This window comes from Ranitomeya imitator, chromosome 1 (genome assembly GCF_032444005.1).
Source record: "Ranitomeya imitator isolate aRanImi1 chromosome 1, aRanImi1.pri, whole genome shotgun sequence".
NCBI lineage: Eukaryota > Metazoa > Chordata > Amphibia > Anura > Dendrobatidae > Ranitomeya > Ranitomeya imitator.
This window is the reverse complement of record NC_091282.1, coordinates 442,145,666-442,167,483: the sequence shown is the minus strand read 5'-3', so window position 1 is coordinate 442,167,483 and position 21,818 is coordinate 442,145,666. Positions and strand designations below refer to the sequence as shown.

The following is a 21,818-nucleotide window of genomic DNA, read 5'->3' as shown; positions in this document are numbered from 1 at the left end:
TGAAACCACAAGTGATTGATGCTGTGAAAACAGCCAAGCAAGCTGCACAATGCACTTCATATAACCCTAATAGAAGTAAATACGAGTTTCCAAAATAGCATTAAATATTTGACTGCAATGATGACAAAGAATGGCTTGTGACGTTTGTGTGGAAGGCAAGCCCTCCCCCTCTAACCATGTAGATGCTGCAGTTACTACTGATCTCTTAAAGGGAACCTGTCACCCCGTTTTTTGAGATTGAGCTATAAATACTGTTAAATAGGGCCTGCGCTGTGTGTTCCTATAGTGTATGTAGTGTACCCCGATTCCCCATGTATGCTGAGAAATAACTTACCAAAGTCGCCGTTTTCGCCTGTCAATCAGGCTGGTCAGGAGGGCGTGGTGACATCGCTGGTTCTTCCTCAGCTTTACGTTGGTGGCGTAGTGGCGTAATGGTGAACAAGCAGCGCGCGATCTGCGCTGTCTTCCCTTTCGTCGGTGGGGGCGGCCATCTTCCTGGGGCCGCGCGTGCGCAGATCGAGTGCTCTGCTGCACGGGGCTTCAGGAAAATGGCCGCGGGATGCCGCGCGTGCGCATTAGAGATCGCGGCGGCCATTTTCCCAAAGCCGAGTTTGCATGCCCCAGGAAGATGGCCGCCCCCCACCGACGAAAGGGAAGACAGCGCAGATCGCGCGCTGCTTGTTCACCACTACGCCACCAACGTAAAGCTGAGGAAGAACCAGCGATGTCACCACGCCCTCCCGACCTGACCAGCCTGATTGACAGGCGAAAACGGCGACTTTGGTAAGTTATTTCTCAGCATACATGGGGAATCGGGGTACACTACATACACTATAGGAACACACAGCGCAGGCCCTATTTAACAGTATTTATAGCTCAATCTCAAAAAACGGGGTGACAGGTTCCCTTTAAGGGTTAACCTTCTGGAATAAGGGTTAGCTCAAATCCCAGTAGTTGTGGCAGGCTGTATCACCACTGTGCCTGCCAATGATCAGTTTAACAAAAATATATATCATGGAGCAGGAAATAGCACTTGACCAGGACATTTATTTTTGTCATAGGTCAGAAGGTGTTAATAGGAGTTTACTAGATAAATATCAGATAAGTGGACCTGGCACTCCAACAATTAGCCAGGGGTACAAGGTGCAACTATCCAACGAAGCTGAACAGAATCGCACCACTCAGTGTGTAGATGGACACTGCCAAGAACTGCAGGTCCGTTCCTATTCTAGGAGCTGATATGCTGTTCTCAGCAGGAACCGCTACACACTAAAAGGAGCTGTACTACTCTGCTTGACTTACATCCCTCAACTGCCAAAACTGGGAACAGCTAAACAGTAGGAGTGTCACATATGGATAGGGATAAGGATAGGTCATCTAGATGTCCAAGCAATCCCTTTAAGGATGTATGCAGGGGGGAATACACACTTCTAGTATACGCACTGAGCAGTGACAAACCTAAAACTTATATAAAAGCACTTGAAATGTGTACCTTATGCATCTGGTGCATGCCCTCTGGTGGATAATCTGAGGGAGCCAAGTTAGAGAGAGGATGCGAGACACTGGGTGGTCCTGGACTTGGGCCCATCATGCTGTGTACAGATCCTGGGGAAGGTCCTGGTCCCGGGCTAGGTCCTAAAATAGGTCCTGGGGAAGGCCCCGGTCCTGGGGAAGGCCCCGGGTGAGGCATTGCACCCGGATCGGTTGGAGTAGACATCGAATATTACGTGCCTAAAACCAAAAGAGAAAATGGAACACAGGAATAAAATGTAAAATTTTGTTGCCATTTGAGGATAAATAAGCATGTTAGTTACACATTGTAGGGGAAAAAAACAACTAACTTTACATATAATTACAGCATGTACATTTTCTTAACGTTAAGGACAATGCAGAAAGATTCTGACAGCAAGAATCGTTTCCCAATTACTACTGCAAATACATGACAATTTCCCCGACACATATTATAACTTGTAGCATATTTATGGGCATCAGTGGGACCTATGAATTAGATTCAATGTATGGCCAATTGCACAGAATCCTTGTAACCAGACAGTGCTCAGATCAGACGACCCAACCTGATCACCGCGTCTCATGGCACAATTAGGAGACCCTGCGCTTGGTCCGAATCTCCCGGCCACGAGAGTGGTCCGTGCGTCACAAATGTGTGAATCAGGTCTACCGTCTGAGTTACTGAAGCCCCTGCTCTTGCTGTGCTTTGTAGTCAAGGGGACGGCCATGAATAGTGATGAGCGAATATACTCGTTACTCAAGATTTCCCGAACACGCTCAGGGTCCTTCAAGTATTTTTTTAGTGCTCGGCGATTCATCGCCTCAGCTGAATGATTTACAGCTACTAGCCAGCTTGATTACATGTGGGGATTCCCTAGCAACCAGGCAACCCCCACATGTACTCAGCCTGGCTAACAGACGTAAATCATTCAGCTGCGGCGATGAAAACAATCTCCGAGCACTAAAAAATACTCGGAGGACACCCGAGCGTGCTCAGGAAATCTCGAGTAACGAGTATATTCGCTCATCACTAGTCATGAACAATTCTGGGGATTTTACCTTATGGCATTTACCACACAGAGTAAATAAGTTTATATTTTCATAGATTGGATCTTTATTATATGGTAATACCAAAGAAGAATTAGTTTGGTAGAAAGGCTAAATGAGCAACTGTAAGTACACAGTGCAATATAATATGGGGACTGCAATATATTAAGAGGATACAAATTTTGATGGGAGGAATACTTCTTTAAGGAGGTGACTGCAGTGATCAGAGTTTAGTTCTCAAAGAAGAAAAAAAAACAGTTTCAGCTTCTATCAAGAATGCAATGTGTTGCTGTCCCATGTCCAGAACCAGCAGGTATTTAAAGAAGATACAAGTAAGGTCGAATTCACACAGATTTTTATTCTATGGCACTAACATCTGAATTTGGTCCGATTTGCAGACAAAACTTGCCAATTATGATAGGGTTTGACACTCCAAAGGCAAGCACAGGGATGCCATACATCTTTGCGTTTTGTCCATTTGAAACACAGAAAAACGTTTATTGCTTAAATTCTTTCCCACAGACCTAATACTAGATCTGCCATACAAAAGAATAGCCAATACACAGGGAACATAGTAGTAATGTTCAGCTCCATTCACATGCAGTGGGGAGGTCTGAGGTTGGGATGGGCAGCGATCAGTAGAAATGGGACTTTTACCCCGTTAGAATGGAGATGTAGTGCACATACACAACCACTGCTGCTTTCAGTTCTTATGGGGCAGCTGTGCACTGCTATTTCCCAGCAGCCCCAAAGAGAATGAATGCCTCCCTATATTTTAATGGGGATAAAAGTTCCCCATGGAGGATAAAAATTCCTTATTCTGCTGATCGGTGTGGGTCCCAGCTGTTGTACACCCACCAATTAGCAACTTATCACCTATCCTTAAAGTGTAGGTTGTAACTCTTTCACTTGACAACCACTGTAAAGTCTCGCCGTAGATTTTTCATATCTGCCGCATGGTCTATTCTTGTGAGGTTTCATTATGCAAACGACAGTACAGATTTGCACTGATCTCTCTATAGTTTTACTTGCCATGCTAAAGAAATAGATGTAGCGTGTGAACATGCCCCAATAGGGTTCTCAGAAGAATACAGCGGTTAAGCATGAAGATCAGTCTCCTAGTTCAGAGAAAATATTAGGTACTAAAATAGGACCATGTGTTTAACATTCTGGCAAACGTCGCTTCTCGGGCTGGGTCAACATCATTCCGAACTGCAATGGGAAAGGTGTCACTGACATATGAAGCAGCCATCCCTTTATTACAACATGCAATGTTTTTCAATCAAGCTTTCAAATGCCTATGCAAGTCAAAATGTTGTCGACCCTTGTAGATTTTGAGTGGAATTTTTCCCAGCCTGATGTATAAATGCACGCAAGGTTCTTGACAAATTATAGGTCTGTTATTGATACAAATAGACAGACAAAATAACAGAAAAGTGAATAACCAATTTGCCTGTGCTTCTTCTCATGTATATAAAAATGAATGACAAAAAAAACAACCACTAATAAAAACAACTGTCAGGCTTAGTCTGGTTTTCGATTAATACAGGCTGTTTTGTACTTTTTGGACATAGCTTATTTAAGAAATTATACGGAAAGATCACAAATCACAGTAAGGGTATGTGCACACGTTCAGATTTTTTCGCAATAAAAACACTATAAAAACTCATTAGAAAACGCATACATATGCATCCCATCATTTAGAATGCATTCTGCAATTTTTGTGCACATGATGCGTTTTTTTTCCACAAAAAAACGCATTGCGGTAAAGAAAGCAGCATATTCATTAATTTTGTAGATTTTTCGCATCTTTCCCGCTATTTTATGCATTGGGAAAAAACGCAAAAAACGCAGGCGGATTTCTGGCAGAAATGTCCGGTTTTTGTCAGGAAATTTCTGCTAAAAAATTCTGACGCGTGGACATACCCTAACAATTAAAGAAATTCAGTAAACACAAAGATGGCGCCTGCCAACTGTAGGAAACATCCAAACAGGAGGTGTAGAGAATTCTTGGACAAGATCCTAATGTAAGCACAGAGATCCTTCTCACTTACGTCAACCCTACAGTGAATTTCTGCAGAATCTCATGTTAGGCTGCTGGTGAACATATTCTCCTAGGAAGAGTACGAAAACGGAGAGTCAGACGCTGCTGTTTAATGTTAGACACATTGCCATTGACTCACCAGCTACATAATTTAGGATCTACACCAACATGAGGAGGCAGCTTTTAATCAGAGAATAGTTTGGAAATATAAAGATCCTTTTTAGGTTTACTTTATATGTGCTGAAGGAAAAATAATAAGTACTGTATATACTCAAGTATAAGCCGAGTCCCCCTCTCGGCTTATACTCGAGTCATATACCCGGGGTCGGCAGAGGAGGGGGAGCGGGGGCTGTGTAATTATACTTACCTGCTCCCGGCGCGGTCCCTGCTTCTTCCAGCGCTGCATCTTCTTCCTGTATTGAGCGGTCACATGGTACCGCTCATATACAGTAATGAATATGCGGCTCCACCCCCCATAGAGGTGGAGCCGCATATTCATTACTGTATATGAGCGGTGACGCTGCCCGCTCAATACAGGAAGAAGATGCAGCACCGGGGAAGAAGCAGGGTCGCAGCGCCAGGACCAGGTAAGTATATGGGGAGGGGGAGCGCTGCGCTGCGCGATAGTCACCTGCTCCTCGGTCCGGGTGTCGCTCTGTCTTCAGCAGTGACGCTCAGGTGAGAGGGTGCAATGATGTAGTCAGTGCGCGCCCTCTGCTGAGCGTCAGTGCCGAAGACGGAGCCGCACGAGGAGCAGGTGACAGTGCCGGGGTCCTGAGCGAAGAGAGGTAAGTATGTGATTTTTTTCTTTTTATGGCAGCCACAGCATATGGGGCAAGTGACTGTGCAGAGCATCTTATGGGGCCATAACACTTGTGCAGCACTATATGGGGCAAATAGCTGTGCGGAGCATCTTATGGGGCCATAACACTTGTGCAGCACTATATGGGGCAAATAGCTGTGCGGAGCATCTTATGGGGCCATAACACTTGTGCAGCATTATATGGGGCAAGTAGCTGTGCAGAGCATCTTATGGGGCCATAACACTTGTGCAGCATTATATGGGGCAAGTAGCTGTGCAGAGCATCTTATGGGGCCATAACACTTGTGCAGCATTATATGGGGCAAGTAGCTGTGCAGAGCATCTTATGGGGCCATAACGTTTGTGCAGCATTATATGGGGCAAGTAGCTGTGCAGAGCATCTTATGGGGCCATAACGAATGTGCAGCACTATATGGGGCAAGTAGCTGTGCGGAGCATCTTATGGGGCCATAACACTTGTGCAGCATTATATGGGGCAAGTAGCTGTGCAGAGCATCTTATGGGGCCATAACACTTGTGCAGCATTATATGGGGCAAGTAGCTGTGCAGAGCATCTTATGGGGCCATAACACTTGTGCAGCATTATATGGGGCAAGTAGCTGTGCGGAGCATCTTATGGGGCCATAACACTTGTGCAGCATTATATGGGGCAAGTAGCTGTGCAGAGCATCTTATGGGGCCATAACACTTGTGCAGCATTATATGGGGCAAGTAGCTGTGCAGAGCATCTTATGGGGCCATAACACTTGTGCAGCATTATATGGGGCAAGTAGCTGTGCGGAGCATCTTATGGGGCCATAACACTTGTGCAGCACTATATGGGGCAAGTAGCTGTGCAGAGCATCTTATGGGGCCATAACACTTGTGCAGCATTATATGGGGCAAGTAGCTGTGCAGAGCATCTTATGGGGCCATAACAATTGTGCAGCACTATATGGGGCAAGTAGCTGTGCAGAGCATCTTATGGGGCCATAACACTTGTGCAGCATTATATGGGGCAAGTAGCTGTGCAGAGCATCTTATGGGGCCATAACACTTGTGCAGCATTATATGGGGCAAGTGGCTGTGCAGAGCATATTATGGGGCCATAACGCTTGTGCAGCACTATATGGGGCAAGTAGCTGTGCAGAGCATCTTATGGGGCCATAACACTTGTGCAGCACTATATGGGGCAAGTAGCTGTGCAGAGCATCTTATGGGGCCATACCTGTGCAGCACTATATGGGGCAAGTGGCTGTGCAGAGCATCTTATGGGGCCATACTTGTGCAGCATTATATGGGGCAAGTGACTGTGCAGAGCATCTTATGGGACCATAACACTTGTGCAGCACTATATGGGGCAAGTAGCTGTGCAGAGCATCTTATGGGGCCATAACACTTGTGCAGCACTATATGGGGCAAGTAGCTGTGCAGAGCATCTTATGGGGCCATAACACTTGTGCAGCATTATATGGGGCAAGTAGCTGTGCAGAGCATTTTATGGGGCCATACTTGTGAAGCATTATATGGGGCAAGTAGCTGTGCAGAGCATCTTATGGGGCCATACTTGTGCAGCTTTATATGGGGCAAGTAGCTGTGCAGAGCATCTTATGGGGCCATAACACTTGTGCAGCATTATAAGGGGCAAGTAGCTGTGCAGAGCATCTTATGGGGCCATACTTGTGCAGCATTATATGGGGCAAGTAGCTGTGCAGAGCATCTTATGGGGGCCATACTTGTGCAGCATTATAAGGGGCAAGTAGCTGTGCAGAGCATCTTATGGGGCCATAACACTTGTGCAGCATTATAAGGGGCAAGTAGCTGTGCAGAGCATCTTATGGGGCCATAACACTTGTGCAGCACTATATGGGGCAAGTAGCTGTGCAGAGCATCTTATGGGGCCATAACACTTGTGCAGCATTATATGGGGCAAGTAGCTGTGCAGAGCATCTTATGGGGCCATAACACTTGTGCAGCATTATATGGGGCAAGTAGCTGTGAAGAGCATCTTATGGGGCCATAACACTTGTGCAGCATTATATGGGGCAAGTAGCTGTGCAGAGCATCTTATGGGGCCATAACACTTGTGCAGCACTATATGGGGCAAGTAGCTGTGCAGAGCATCTTATGGGGCCATAACACTTGTGCAGCATTATAAGGGGCAAGTAGCTGTGCAGAGCATCTTATGGGGCCATAACACTTGTGCAGCATTATATGGGGCAAGTAGCTGTGCAGAGCATCTTATGGGGCCATAACACTTGTGCAGCACTATATGGGGCAAGTAGCTGTGCAGAGCATCTTATGGGGCCATAACACTTGTGCAGCATTATATGGGGCAAGTAGCTGTGCAGAGCATCTTATGGGGCCATAACACTTGTGCAGCATTATAAGGGGCAAGTAGCTGTGCGGAGCATCTTATGGGGCCATAACACTTGTGCAGCATTATATGGGGCAAGTAGCTGTGCAGAGCATCTTATGGGGCCATAACACTTGTGCAGCATTATATGGGGCAAGTAGCTGTGCAGAGCATCTTATGGGGCCATAACACTTGTGCAGCATTATATGGGGCAAGTAGCTGTGAAGAGCATCTTATGGGGCCATAACACTTGTGCAGCATTATATGGGGCAAGTAGCTGTGCAGAGCATCTTATGGGGCCATAACGAATGTGCAGCACTATATGGGGCAAGTAGCTGTGCAGAGCATCTTATGGGGCCATAACACTTGTGCAGCATTATATGGGGCAAGTAGCTGTGCAGAGCATCTTATGGGGCCATAACACTTGTGCAGCATTATATGGGGCAAGTAGCTGTGCAGAGCATCTTATGGGGCCATAACACTTGTGCAGCATTATATGGGGCAAGTAGCTGTGCAGAGCATCTTATGGGGCCATAACACTTGTGCAGCACTATATGGGGCAAGTAGCTGTGCAGAGCATCTTATGGGGCCATAACACTTGTGCAGCATTATATGGGGCAAGTAGCTGTGAAGAGCATCTTATGGGGCCATAACGAATGTGCAGCATTATATGGGGCAAGTAGCTGTGCAGAGCATCTTATGGGGCCATAACGAATGTGCAGCATTATATGGGGCAAGTAGCTGTGCAGAGCATCTTATGGGGCCATAACACTTGTGCAGCATTATATGGGGCAAGTAGCTGTGCAGAGCATATTATGGGGCCATAACACTTGTGCAGCACTATATGGGGCAAGTAGCTGTGCAGAGCATATTATGGGGCCATAACGCTTGTGCAGCACTATATGGGGCAAGTAGCTGTGCAGAGCATCTTATGGGGCCATACGTGTGCAGCATTATATGGGGCAAGTGGCTGTGCAGAGCATATTATGGGGCCATAACGCTTGTGCAGCACTATATGGGGCAAGTAGCTGTGCAGAGCATATTATGGGGCCATAACGCTTGTGCAGCACTATATGGGGCAAGTAGCTGTGCAGAGCATCTTATGGGGCCATAACGAATGTGCAGCATTATATGGGGCAAGTAGCTGTGCAGAGCATCTTATGGGGCCATAACACTTGTGCAGCATTATATGGGGCAAGTAGCTGTGCAGAGCATATTATGGGGCCATAACACTTGTGCAGCACTATATGGGGCAAGTAGCTGTGCAGAGCATATTATGGGGCCATAACGCTTGTGCAGCACTATATGGGGCAAGTAGCTGTGCAGAGCATCTTATGGGGCCATACGTGTGCAGCATTATATGGGGCAAGTGGCTGTGCAGAGCATATTATGGGGCCATAACGCTTGTGCAGCACTATATGGGGCAAGTAGCTGTGCAGAGCATCTTATGGGGCCATACCTGTGCAGCACTATATGGGGCAAGTGGCTGTGCAGAGCATCTTATGGGGCCATACTTGTGCAGCATTATATGGGGCAAGTGACTGTGCAGAGCATCTTATGGGACCATAACACTTGTGCAGCACTATATGGGGCAAGTAGCTGTGCAGAGCATCTTATGGGGCCATAACACTTGTGCAGCACTATATGGGGCAAGTAGCTGTGCAGAGCATCTTATGGGGCCATAACACTTGTGCAGCATTATATGGGGCAAGTAGCTGTGCAGAGCATTTTATGGGGCCATACTTGTGAAGCATTATATGGGGCAAGTAGCTGTGCAGAGCATCTTATGGGGCCATACTTGTGCAGCTTTATATGGGGCAAGTAGCTGTGCAGAGCATCTTATGGGGCCATAACACTTGTGCAGCATTATAAGGGGCAAGTAGCTGTGCAGAGCATCTTATGGGGCCATACTTGTGCAGCATTATATGGGGCAAGTAGCTGTGCAGAGCATCTTATGGGGGCCATACTTGTGCAGCATTATAAGGGGCAAGTAGCTGTGCAGAGCATCTTATGGGGCCATAACACTTGTGCAGCATTATAAGGGGCAAGTAGCTGTGCAGAGCATCTTATGGGGCCATAACACTTGTGCAGCACTATATGGGGCAAGTAGCTGTGCAGAGCATCTTATGGGGCCATAACACTTGTGCAGCATTATATGGGGCAAGTAGCTGTGCAGAGCATCTTATGGGGCCATAACACTTGTGCAGCATTATATGGGGCAAGTAGCTGTGAAGAGCATCTTATGGGGCCATAACACTTGTGCAGCATTATATGGGGCAAGTAGCTGTGCAGAGCATCTTATGGGGCCATAACACTTGTGCAGCACTATATGGGGCAAGTAGCTGTGCAGAGCATCTTATGGGGCCATAACACTTGTGCAGCATTATAAGGGGCAAGTAGCTGTGCAGAGCATCTTATGGGGCCATAACACTTGTGCAGCATTATATGGGGCAAGTAGCTGTGCGGAGCATCTTATGGGGCCATAACACTTGTGCAGCATTATATGGGGCAAGTAGCTGTGCGGAGCATCTTATGGGGCCATAACACTTGTGCAGCATTATATGGGGCAAGTAGCTGTGCAGAGCATATTATGGGGCCATAACACTTGTGCAGCATTATATGGGGCAAGTAGCTGTGCGGAGCATCTTATGGGGCCATAACACTTGTGCAGCATTATATGGGGCAAGTAGCTGTGCAGAGCATCTTATGGGGCCATAACGAATGTGCAGCATTATATGGGGCAAGTAGCTGTGAAGAGCATCTTATGGGGCCATAACACTTGTGTAGCATTATATGGGGCAAGTAGCTGTGCAGAGCATCTTATGGGGCCATAACGAATGTGCAGCACTATATGGGGCAAGTAGCTGTGCAGAGCATCTTATGGGGCCATAACACTTGTGCAGCATTATATGGGGCAAGTAGCTGTGCAGAGCATCTTATGGGGACATAACACTTGTGCAGCATTATATGGGGCAAGTAGCTGTGCAGAGCATCTTATGGGGCCATAACACTTGTGCAGCACTATATGGGGCAAGTAGCTGTGCAGAGCATCTTATGGGGCCATAACACTTGTGCAGCATTATATGGGGCAAGTAGCTGTGCAGAGCATCTTATGGGGCCATAACACTTGTGCAGCACTATATGGGGCAAGTAGCTGTGCAGAGCATCTTATGGGGCCATAACACTTGTGCAGCATTATATGGGGCAAGTAGCTGTGAAGAGCATCTTATGGGGCCATAACGAATGTGCAGCATTATATGGGGCAAGTAGCTGTGCAGAGCATCTTATGGGGCCATAACGAATGTGCAGCATTATATGGGGCAAGTAGCTGTGCAGAGCATCTTATGGGGCCATAACACTTGTGCAGCATTATATGGGGCAAGTAGCTGTGCAGAGCATATTATGGGGCCATAACACTTGTGCAGCACTATATGGGGCAAGTAGCTGTGCAGAGCATATTATGGGGCCATAACGCTTGTGCAGCACTATATGGGGCAAGTAGCTGTGCAGAGCATCTTATGGGGCCATACGTGTGCAGCATTATATGGGGCAAGTGGCTGTGCAGAGCATATTATGGGGCCATAACGCTTGTGCAGCACTATATGGGGCAAGTAGCTGTGCAGAGCATATTATGGGGCCATAACGCTTGTGCAGCACTATATGGGGCAAGTAGCTGTGCAGAGCATCTTATGGGGCCATAACGAATGTGCAGCATTATATGGGGCAAGTAGCTGTGCAGAGCATCTTATGGGGCCATAACACTTGTGCAGCATTATATGGGGCAAGTAGCTGTGCAGAGCATATTATGGGGCCATAACGCTTGTGCAGCACTATATGGGGCAAGTAGCTGTGCAGAGCATCTTATGGGGCCATACGTGTGCAGCATTATATGGGGCAAGTGGCTGTGCAGAGCATATTATGGGGCCATAACGCTTGTGCAGCACTATATGGGGCAAGTAGCTGTGCAGAGCATCTTATGGGGCCATAACACTTGTGCAGCACTATATGGGGCAAATAGCTGTGCGGAGCATCTTATGGGGCCATAACACTTGTGCAGCACTATATGGGGCAAATAGCTGTGCGGAGCATCTTATGGGGCCATAACACTTGTGCAGCACTATATGGGGCAAATAGCTGTGCAGAGCATCTTATGGGGCCATAACACTTGTGCAGCATTATATGGGGCAAGTAGCTGTGCGGAGCATCTGTATGGGGCCATAACACTTGTGCAGCATTATATGGGGCAAGTAGCTGTGCAGAGCATCTTATGGGGCCATAACACTTGTGCAGCATTATATGGGGCAAGTAGCTGTGCAGAGCATCTTATGGGGCCATAACACTTGTGCAGCATTATATGGGGCAAGTAGCTGTGCAGAGCATCTTATGGGGCCATAACGTTTGTGCAGCATTATATGGGGCAAGTAGCTGTGCAGAGCATCTTATGGGGCCATAACACTTGTGCAGCATTATATGGGGCAAGTAGCTGTGCAGAGCATCTTATGGGGCCATAACACTTGTGCAGCACTATATGGGGCAAGTAGCTGTGCAGAGCATCTTATGGGGCCATAACGAATGTGCAGCACTATATGGGGCAAGTAGCTGTGCGGAGCATCTTATGGGGCCATAACACTTGTGCAGCATTATATGGGGCAAGTAGCTGTGCAGAGCATCTTATGGGGCCATAACACTTGTGCAGCATTATATGGGGCAAGTAGCTGTGCAGAGCATCTTATGGGGCCATAACACTTGTGCAGCATTATATGGGGCAAGTAGCTGTGCGGAGCATCTTATGGGGCCATAACACTTGTGCAGCATTATATGGGGCAAGTAGCTGTGCGGAGCATCTTATGGGGCCATAACACTTGTGCAGCACTATATGGGGCAAGTAGCTGTGCAGAGCATCTTATGGGGCCATAACACTTGTGCAGCATTATATGGGGCAAGTAGCTGTGCAGAGCATCTTATGGGGCCATAACACTTGTGCAGCATTATAAGGGGCAAGTAGCTGTGCGGAGCATCTTATGGGGCCATAACACTTGTGCAGCATTATATGGGGCAAGTAGCTGTGCAGAGCATCTTATGGGGCCATAACACTTGTGCAGCATTATATGGGGCAAGTAGCTGTGCGGAGCATCTTATGGGGCCATAACACTTGTGCAGCATTATATGGGGCAAGTAGCTGTGCAGAGCATATTATGGGGCCATAACACTTGTGCAGCATTATATGGGGCAAGTAGCTGTGCGGAGCATCTTATGGGGCCATAACACTTGTGCAGCATTATATGGGGCAAGTAGCTGTGCAGAGCATCTTATGGGGCCATAACGAATGTGCAGCATTATATGGGGCAAGTAGCTGTGAAGAGCATCTTATGGGGCCATAACACTTGTGCAGCATTATATGGGGCAAGTAGCTGTGCAGAGCATCTTATGGGGCCATAACGAATGTGCAGCACTATATGGGGCAAGTAGCTGTGCAGAGCATCTTATGGGGCCATAACACTTGTGCAGCATTATATGGGGCAAGTAGCTGTGCAGAGCATCTTATGGGGACATAACACTTGTGCAGCATTATATGGGGCAAGTAGCTGTGCAGAGCATCTTATGGGGCCATAACACTTGTGCAGCACTATATGGGGCAAGTAGCTGTGCAGAGCATCTTATGGGGCCATAACACTTGTGCAGCATTATATGGGGCAAGTAGCTGTGCAGAGCATCTTATGGGGCCATAACACTTGTGCAGCATTATATGGGGCAAGTAGCTGTGCAGAGCATCTTATGGGGCCATAACACTTGTGCAGCATTATATGGGGCAAGTAGCTGTGCAGAGCATCTTATGGGGCCATAACACTTGTGCAGCACTATATGGGGCAAGTAGCTGTGCAGAGCATCTTATGGGGCCATAACACTTGTGCAGCATTATATGGGGCAAGTAGCTGTGAAGAGCATCTTATGGGGCCATAACGAATGTGCAGCATTATATGGGGCAAGTAGCTGTGCAGAGCATCTTATGGGGCCATAACGAATGTGCAGCATTATATGGGGCAAGTAGCTGTGCAGAGCATCTTATGGGGCCATAACACTTGTGCAGCATTATATGGGGCAAGTAGCTGTGCAGAGCATATTATGGGGCCATAACACTTGTGCAGCACTATATGGGGCAAGTAGCTGTGCAGAGCATATTATGGGGCCATAACGCTTGTGCAGCACTATATGGGGCAAGTAGCTGTGCAGAGCATCTTATGGGGCCATACGTGTGCAGCATTATATGGGGCAAGTGGCTGTGCAGAGCATATTATGGGGCCATAACGCTTGTGCAGCACTATATGGGGCAAGTAGCTGTGCAGAGCATATTATGGGGCCATAACGCTTGTGCAGCACTATATGGGGCAAGTAGCTGTGCAGAGCATCTTATGGGGCCATAACGAATGTGCAGCATTATATGGGGCAAGTAGCTGTGCAGAGCATCTTATGGGGCCATAACACTTGTGCAGCATTATATGGGGCAAGTAGCTGTGCAGAGCATATTATGGGGCCATAACACTTGTGCAGCACTATATGGGGCAAGTAGCTGTGCAGAGCATATTATGGGGCCATAACGCTTGTGCAGCACTATATGGGGCAAGTAGCTGTGCAGAGCATCTTATGGGGCCATACGTGTGCAGCATTATATGGGGCAAGTGGCTGTGCAGAGCATATTATGGGGCCATAACGCTTGTGCAGCACTATATGGGGCAAGTAGCTGTGCAGAGCATCTTATGGGGCCATAACACTTGTGCAGCACTATATGGGGCAAGTAGCTGTGCAGAGCATCTTATGGGGCCATACCTGTGCAGCACTATATGGGGCAAGTGGCTGTGCAGAGCATCTTATGGGGCCATACTTGTGCAGCATTATATGGGGCAAGTGACTGTGCAGAGCATCTTATGGGACCATAACACTTGTGCAGCACTATATGGGGCAAGTAGCTGTGCAGAGCATCTTATGGGGCCATAACACTTGTGCAGCACTATATGGGGCAAGTAGCTGTGCAGAGCATCTTATGGGGCCATAACACTTGTGCAGCATTATATGGGGCAAGTAGCTGTGCAGAGCATTTTATGGGGCCATACTTGTGAAGCATTATATGGGGCAAGTAGCTGTGCAGAGCATCTTATGGGGCCATACTTGTGCAGCTTTATATGGGGCAAGTAGCTGTGCAGAGCATCTTATGGGGCCATAACACTTGTGCAGCATTATAAGGGGCAAGTAGCTGTGCAGAGCATCTTATGGGGCCATACTTGTGCAGCATTATATGGGGCAAGTAGCTGTGCAGAGCATCTTATGGGGGCCATACTTGTGCAGCATTATAAGGGGCAAGTAGCTGTGCAGAGCATCTTATGGGGCCATAACACTTGTGCAGCATTATAAGGGGCAAGTAGCTGTGCAGAGCATCTTATGGGGCCATAACACTTGTGCAGCACTATATGGGGCAAGTAGCTGTGCAGAGCATCTTATGGGGCCATAACACTTGTGCAGCATTATATGGGGCAAGTAGCTGTGCAGAGCATCTTATGGGGCCATAACACTTGTGCAGCATTATATGGGGCAAGTAGCTGTGAAGAGCATCTTATGGGGCCATAACACTTGTGCAGCATTATATGGGGCAAGTAGCTGTGCAGAGCATCTTATGGGGCCATAACACTTGTGCAGCACTATATGGGGCAAGTAGCTGTGCAGAGCATCTTATGGGGCCATAACACTTGTGCAGCATTATAAGGGGCAAGTAGCTGTGCAGAGCATCTTATGGGGCCATAACACTTGTGCAGCATTATATGGGGCAAGTAGCTGTGCGGAGCATCTTATGGGGCCATAACACTTGTGCAGCATTATATGGGGCAAGTAGCTGTGCGGAGCATCTTATGGGGCCATAACACTTGTGCAGCATTATATGGGGCAAGTAGCTGTGCAGAGCATATTATGGGGCCATAACACTTGTGCAGCATTATATGGGGCAAGTAGCTGTGCGGAGCATCTTATGGGGCCATAACACTTGTGCAGCATTATATGGGGCAAGTAGCTGTGCAGAGCATCTTATGGGGCCATAACGAATGTACAGCATTATATGGGGCAAGTAGCTGTGAAGAGCATCTTATGGGGCCATAACACTTGTGCAGCATTATATGGGGCAAGTAGCTGTGCAGAGCATCTTATGGGGCCATAACGAATGTGCAGCACTATATGGGGCAAGTAGCTGTGCAGAGCATCTTATGGGGCCATAACACTTGTGCAGCATTATATGGGGCAAGTAGCTGTGCAGAGCATCTTATGGGGACATAACACTTGTGCAGCATTATATGGGGCAAGTAGCTGTGCAGAGCATCTTATGGGGCCATAACACTTGTGCAGCACTATATGGGGCAAGTAGCTGTGCAGAGCATCTTATGGGGCCATAACACTTGTGCAGCATTATATGGGGCAAGTAGCTGTGCAGAGCATCTTATGGGGCCATAACACTTGTGCAGCATTATATGGGGCAAGTAGCTGTGAAGAGCATCTTATGGGGCCATAACGAATGTGCAGCATTATATGGGGCAAGTAGCTGTGCAGAGCATCTTATGGGGCCATAACACTTGTGCAGCATTATATGGGGCAAGTAGCTGTGCAGAGCATCTTATGGGGCCATAACACTTGTGCAGCATTATATGGGGCAAGTAGCTGTGCAGAGCATCTTATGGGGCCATAACACTTGTGCAGCACTATATGGGGCAAGTAGCTGTGCAGAGCATCTTATGGGGCCATAACACTTGTGCAGCATTATATGGGGCAAGTAGCTGTGAAGAGCATCTTATGGGGCCATAACGAATGTGCAGCATTATATGGGGCAAGTAGCTGTGCAGAGCATCTTATGGGGCCATAACGAATGTGCAGCATTATATGGGGCAAGTAGCTGTGCAGAGCATCTTATGGGGCCATAACACTTGTGCAGCACTATATGGGGCAAGTAGCTGTGCAGAGCATCTTATGGGGCCATAACACTTGTGCAGCACTATATGGGGCAAGTAGCTGTGCAGAGCATATTATGGGGCCATAACACTTGTGCAGCATTATATGGGGCAAGTAGCTGTGAAGAGCATCTTATGGGGCCATAACGAATGTGCAGCACTATATGGGGCAAGTAGCTGTGCAGAGCATCTTATGGGGCCATAACACTTGTGCAGCATTATATGGGGCAAGTAGCTGTGCAGAGCATATTATGGGGCCATAACACTTGTGCAGCACTATATGGGGCAAGTAGCTGTGCAGAGCATATTATGGGGCCATAACGCTTGTGCAGCACTATATGGGGCAAGTAGCTGTGCAGAGCATCTTATGGGGCCATACGTGTGCAGCATTATATGGGGCAAGTGGCTGTGCAGAGCATATTATGGGGCCATAACGCTTGTGCAGCACTATATGGGGCAAGTAGCTGTGCAGAGCATATTATGGGGCCATAACGCTTGTGCAGCACTATATGGGGCAAGTAGCTGTGCAGAGCATCTTATGGGGCCATAACGAATGTGCAGCATTATATGGGGCAAGTAGCTGTGCAGAGCATCTTATGGGGCCATAACACTTGTGCAGCATTATATGGGGCAAGTAGCTGTGCAGAGCATATTATGGGGCCATAACACTTGTGCAGCACTATATGGGGCAAGTAGCTGTGCAGAGCATATTATGGGGCCATAACGCTTGTGCAGCACTATATGGGGCAAGTAGCTGTGCAGAGCATCTTATGGGGCCATAACACTTGTGCAGCACTATATGGGGCAAGTAGCTGTGCAGAGCATCTTATGGGGCCATACCTGTGCAGCACTATATGGGGCAAGTGGCTGTGCAGAGCATCTTATGGGGCCATACTTGTGCAGCATTATATGGGGCAAGTGACTGTGCAGAGCATCTTATGGGACCATAACACTTGTGCAGCACTATATGGGGCAAGTAGCTGTGCAGAGCATCTTATGGGGCCATAACACTTGTGCAGCACTATATGGGGCAAGTAGCTGTGCAGAGCATCTTATGGGGCCATAACACTTGTGCAGCATTATATGGGGCAAGTAGCTGTGCAGAGCATTTTATGGGGCCATACTTGTGAAGCATTATATGGGGCAAGTAGCTGTGCAGAGCATCTTATGGGGCCATACTTGTGCAGCTTTATATGGGGCAAGTAGCTGTGCAGAGCATCTTATGGGGCCATAACACTTGTGCAGCATTATAAGGGGCAAGTAGCTGTGCAGAGCATCTTATGGGGCCATACTTGTGCAGCATTATATGGGGCAAGTAGCTGTGCAGAGCATCTTATGGGGGCCATACTTGTGCAGCATTATAAGGGGCAAGTAGCTGTGCAGAGCATCTTATGGGGCCATAACACTTGTGCAGCATTATAAGGGGCAAGTAGCTGTGCAGAGCATCTTATGGGGCCATAACACTTGTGCAGCACTATATGGGGCAAGTAGCTGTGCAGAGCATCTTATGGGGCCATAACACTTGTGCAGCATTATATGGGGCAAGTAGCTGTGCAGAGCATCTTATGGGGCCATAACACTTGTGCAGCATTATATGGGGCAAGTAGCTGTGAAGAGCATCTTATGGGGCCATAACACTTGTGCAGCATTATATGGGGCAAGTAGCTGTGCAGAGCATCTTATGGGGCCATAACACTTGTGCAGCACTATATGGGGCAAGTAGCTGTGCAGAGCATCTTATGGGGCCATAACACTTGTGCAGCATTATATGGGGCAAGTAGCTGTGAAGAGCATCTTATGGGGCCATAACGAATGTGCAGCATTATATGGGGCAAGTAGCTGTGCAGAGCATCTTATGGGGCCATAACGAATGTGCAGCATTATATGGGGCAAGTAGCTGTGCAGAGCATCTTATGGGGCCATAACACTTGTGCAGCATTATATGGGGCAAGTAGCTGTGCAGAGCATCTTATGGGGCCATAACACTTGTGCAGCATTATATGGGGCAAGTAGCTGTGCAGAGCATCTTATGGGGCCATAACACTTGTGCAGCACTATATGGGGCAAGTAGCTGTGCAGAGCATCTTATGGGGCCATAACACTTGTGCAGCATTATATGGGGCAAGTAGCTGTGAAGAGCATCTTATGGGGCCATAACGAATGTGCAGCATTATATGGGGCAAGTAGCTGTGCAGAGCATCTTATGGGGCCATAACGAATGTGCAGCATTATATGGGGCAAGTAGCTGTGCAGAGCATCTTATGGGGCCATAACACTTGTGCAGCATTATATGGGGCAAGTAGCTGTGCAGAGCATCTTATGGGGCCATAACGAATGTGCAGCATTATATGGGGCAAGTAGCTGTGCAGAGCATCTTATGGGGCCATAACACTTGTGCAGCACTATATAGGGCAAATATCTCTATGGAGCATCTTATGAGGCCCTTATTACCCTTTATGCAGCATTATATGGGACATATTTTAATATGGAGCATCTAATGGGGCCCATTAACCCCTTTACCCCCAAGGGTGGTTTGCACGTTAATGACCGGGCCAATTTTTACAATTCTAACCACTGTCCCTTTATGAGGTTATAACTCTGGAACGCTTCAATGGATCCTGGTGATTCTGACATTGTTTTCTCGTGACATATTGTACTTCATGACAATGGTAAAAATTATTTGATAGTACCTGCGTTTATTTGTGAAAAAAACGGAAATTTGGCGAAAATTATGAAAATTTCGCAATTTTCCAACTTTGAATTTTTATGCAATTAAATCACAGAGATATGTCACACAAAATACTTAATAAGTAACATTTCCCACATGTCTACTTTACATCAGCACAATTTTGGAACCAAAATTTTTTTTTGTTAGGGAGTTATAAGGGTTAAAAGTTGACCAGCAATTTCTCATTTCTACAACACCATTTTATTTTAGGGACCACATCTCATTTGAAGTCATTTTGAGGGGTCTATATGATAGAAAATACCCAAGTGTGACACCATTCTAAAAACTACACCCCTCAAGGTGCTCAAAACCATATTCAAGAAGTTTATTAACCCTTCTGGTGCTTCACAGGAATTTTTTGAATGTTTAAATAAAAATGAACATTTAACTTTTTTTCACAAAAAATGTAATTCAGCTCCAATTTGTTTTATTTTACCAAGGGTAACAGGAGAAAATGGACCCCAAACATTGTTGTACAATTTGTCCTGAGTATGCCAATACCCCACATGTGGGGGTAAACCACTGTTTGGGCGCATGGCAGAGCTCGGAAGCGAAGGAGGGCCATTTGACTTTTCAATGCAAAATTGACTGGAATTGAGATGGGACGCCATGTTTCGTTTGGAGAGCCCCTGATGTGGCTAAACATTGAAACCCCCCACAAGTGACACCATTTTGGAAAGTAGACCCCCTAAGGAACTTATCTAGAGGTGTGGTGAGCACTTTGACCCAACAAGTGCTTCACAGAAGTTTATAATGTAGAACCGTAAAAATAAAAAATCATATTTTTTCACAAAAATTATCTTTTCGCCCCCAATTTTTTATTTTCCCAAGGGTAAGAGAAGAAATTGGACCCCAAAAGTTGTTGTATAATTTGTCCTGAGTACGCTGATAGCCCATATGTGGGGGTAAACCACTGTTTGGGCGGATGGGAGAGCTCGGAAGGGAAGGAGCGCCGTTTGACTTTTCAATGCAAAATTGACAGGAATTGAGATGGGACGTCATGTTGCGTTTGAAGAGCCACTGATGTGCCTAAACATTGAAACCCCCCACAAGTGACACCATTTTGGAAAGTAGACCCCCTAAGGAACTTATCTAGAGGTGTGGTGAGCACTTTGACCCACCAAGTGCTTCACAGACGTTTATAATGTAGAACCGTAAAAATAAAAAATCATATTTTTTCACAAAAATTATCTTTTTGCCCCCAATTTTTTATTTTCCCAAGGGTAAGAGAAGAAATTGGACCCCAAAAGTTGTTGTACAATTTGTCCTGAGTACGCGGATACCCCATATGTGGGGGTAAACCACTGTTTGGGTGGATGGGAGAGCTCGGAAGGGAAGGAGCGCCGTTTGACTTTTCAAAGCAAAATTGACAGGAATTGAGATGGGACGCCATGTTGCGTTTGAAGAGCCCCTGATGTGCCTAAACAGTGGAAACCCCCCAATTATAACTGAAACCCTAATCCAAACACATCCCTAACCCTAATCCCAACAGTAACCCTAACCACACCTCTAACCCTGACACACCCCTAACCCTAATCCCAACCCTATTCCCAACCGTAAATGTAATCTAAACCCTAACTGTAACTTTAGCCCCAACCCAAACTGTAGCCCTAGCCCTAACCCTAGCCCTAACCCTAATCCTAACCCTAGCCCTAGCCCTAACCCTAACCCTAACCCTAGCCCTAGCCCTAACCCTAGCCCTAGCCCTAGCCCTAACCCTAACCCTAGCCCTAACCCGAGCCCTAGCCCTAATGGGAAAATGGAAATAAATACTTTTTTTAATTTTTCCCTAACTAAGGGGGTGATGAAGGGGGGTTTGATTTACTTTTATAGCGGGTTTTTTAGCGGATTTTTATGATTGGCAGCCGTCACACACTGAAAGACGCTTTTTATTGCAAAAAATATTTTTTGCGTTACCACATTTTGAGAGCTATAATTTTTCTATATTCTGGTCCACAGAGTCATGTGAGGTCTTGGTTTTTGCGGGACGAGTTGATGTTTTTATTGGTAACATTTTCGGGCACGTGACATTTTTTGATCGCTTTTTATTCCGATTTTTGTGAGGCAGAATGACCAAAAACCAGCTATTCATGAATTTCTTTTGGGGGAGGCGTTTATACCGTTCCGCGTTTGGTAAAATTGATGAAGCAGTTTTATTCTTCGGGTCAGTACGATTACAGCGACACCTCATTTATATCATTTTTTTATGTTTTGGCGCTTTTATACGATAAAAACTATTTTATAGAAAAAATAATTATTTTTGCATCGCTTTATTCTCAGGACTATAACTTTTTTATTTTTTTGCTGATGATGCTGTATGGCGGCTCGTTTTTTGCGGGACAAGATGACGT

At 46.8% G+C, this 21,818-nt stretch overlaps 1 protein-coding gene across 11 annotated transcripts in view; it reads right to left on the bottom strand.

Moving 5' to 3' along the window:
• The window catches only part of SMARCA2 (SWI/SNF related BAF chromatin remodeling complex subunit ATPase 2), a 461,498-nt gene that overhangs the window by 288,973 nt on the left and 150,707 nt on the right, over nt 1–21,818 (bottom strand). For 10 of the 11 annotated variants that reach the window (XM_069763977.1, XM_069764056.1, XM_069764038.1 and 7 more), the window contains exon 2: nt 1,493–1,731. In XM_069763977.1, coding sequence (XP_069620078.1) covers nt 1,493–1,717 — 225 coding nt within the window. In that variant the 5' untranslated portion in view covers nt 1,718–1,731. Of the gene's footprint in view, nt 1–1,492; nt 1,732–4,610; nt 4,671–21,818 lie in introns of all 11 variants that reach the window. The other variant, XM_069763985.1, reaches the window with a different exon arrangement.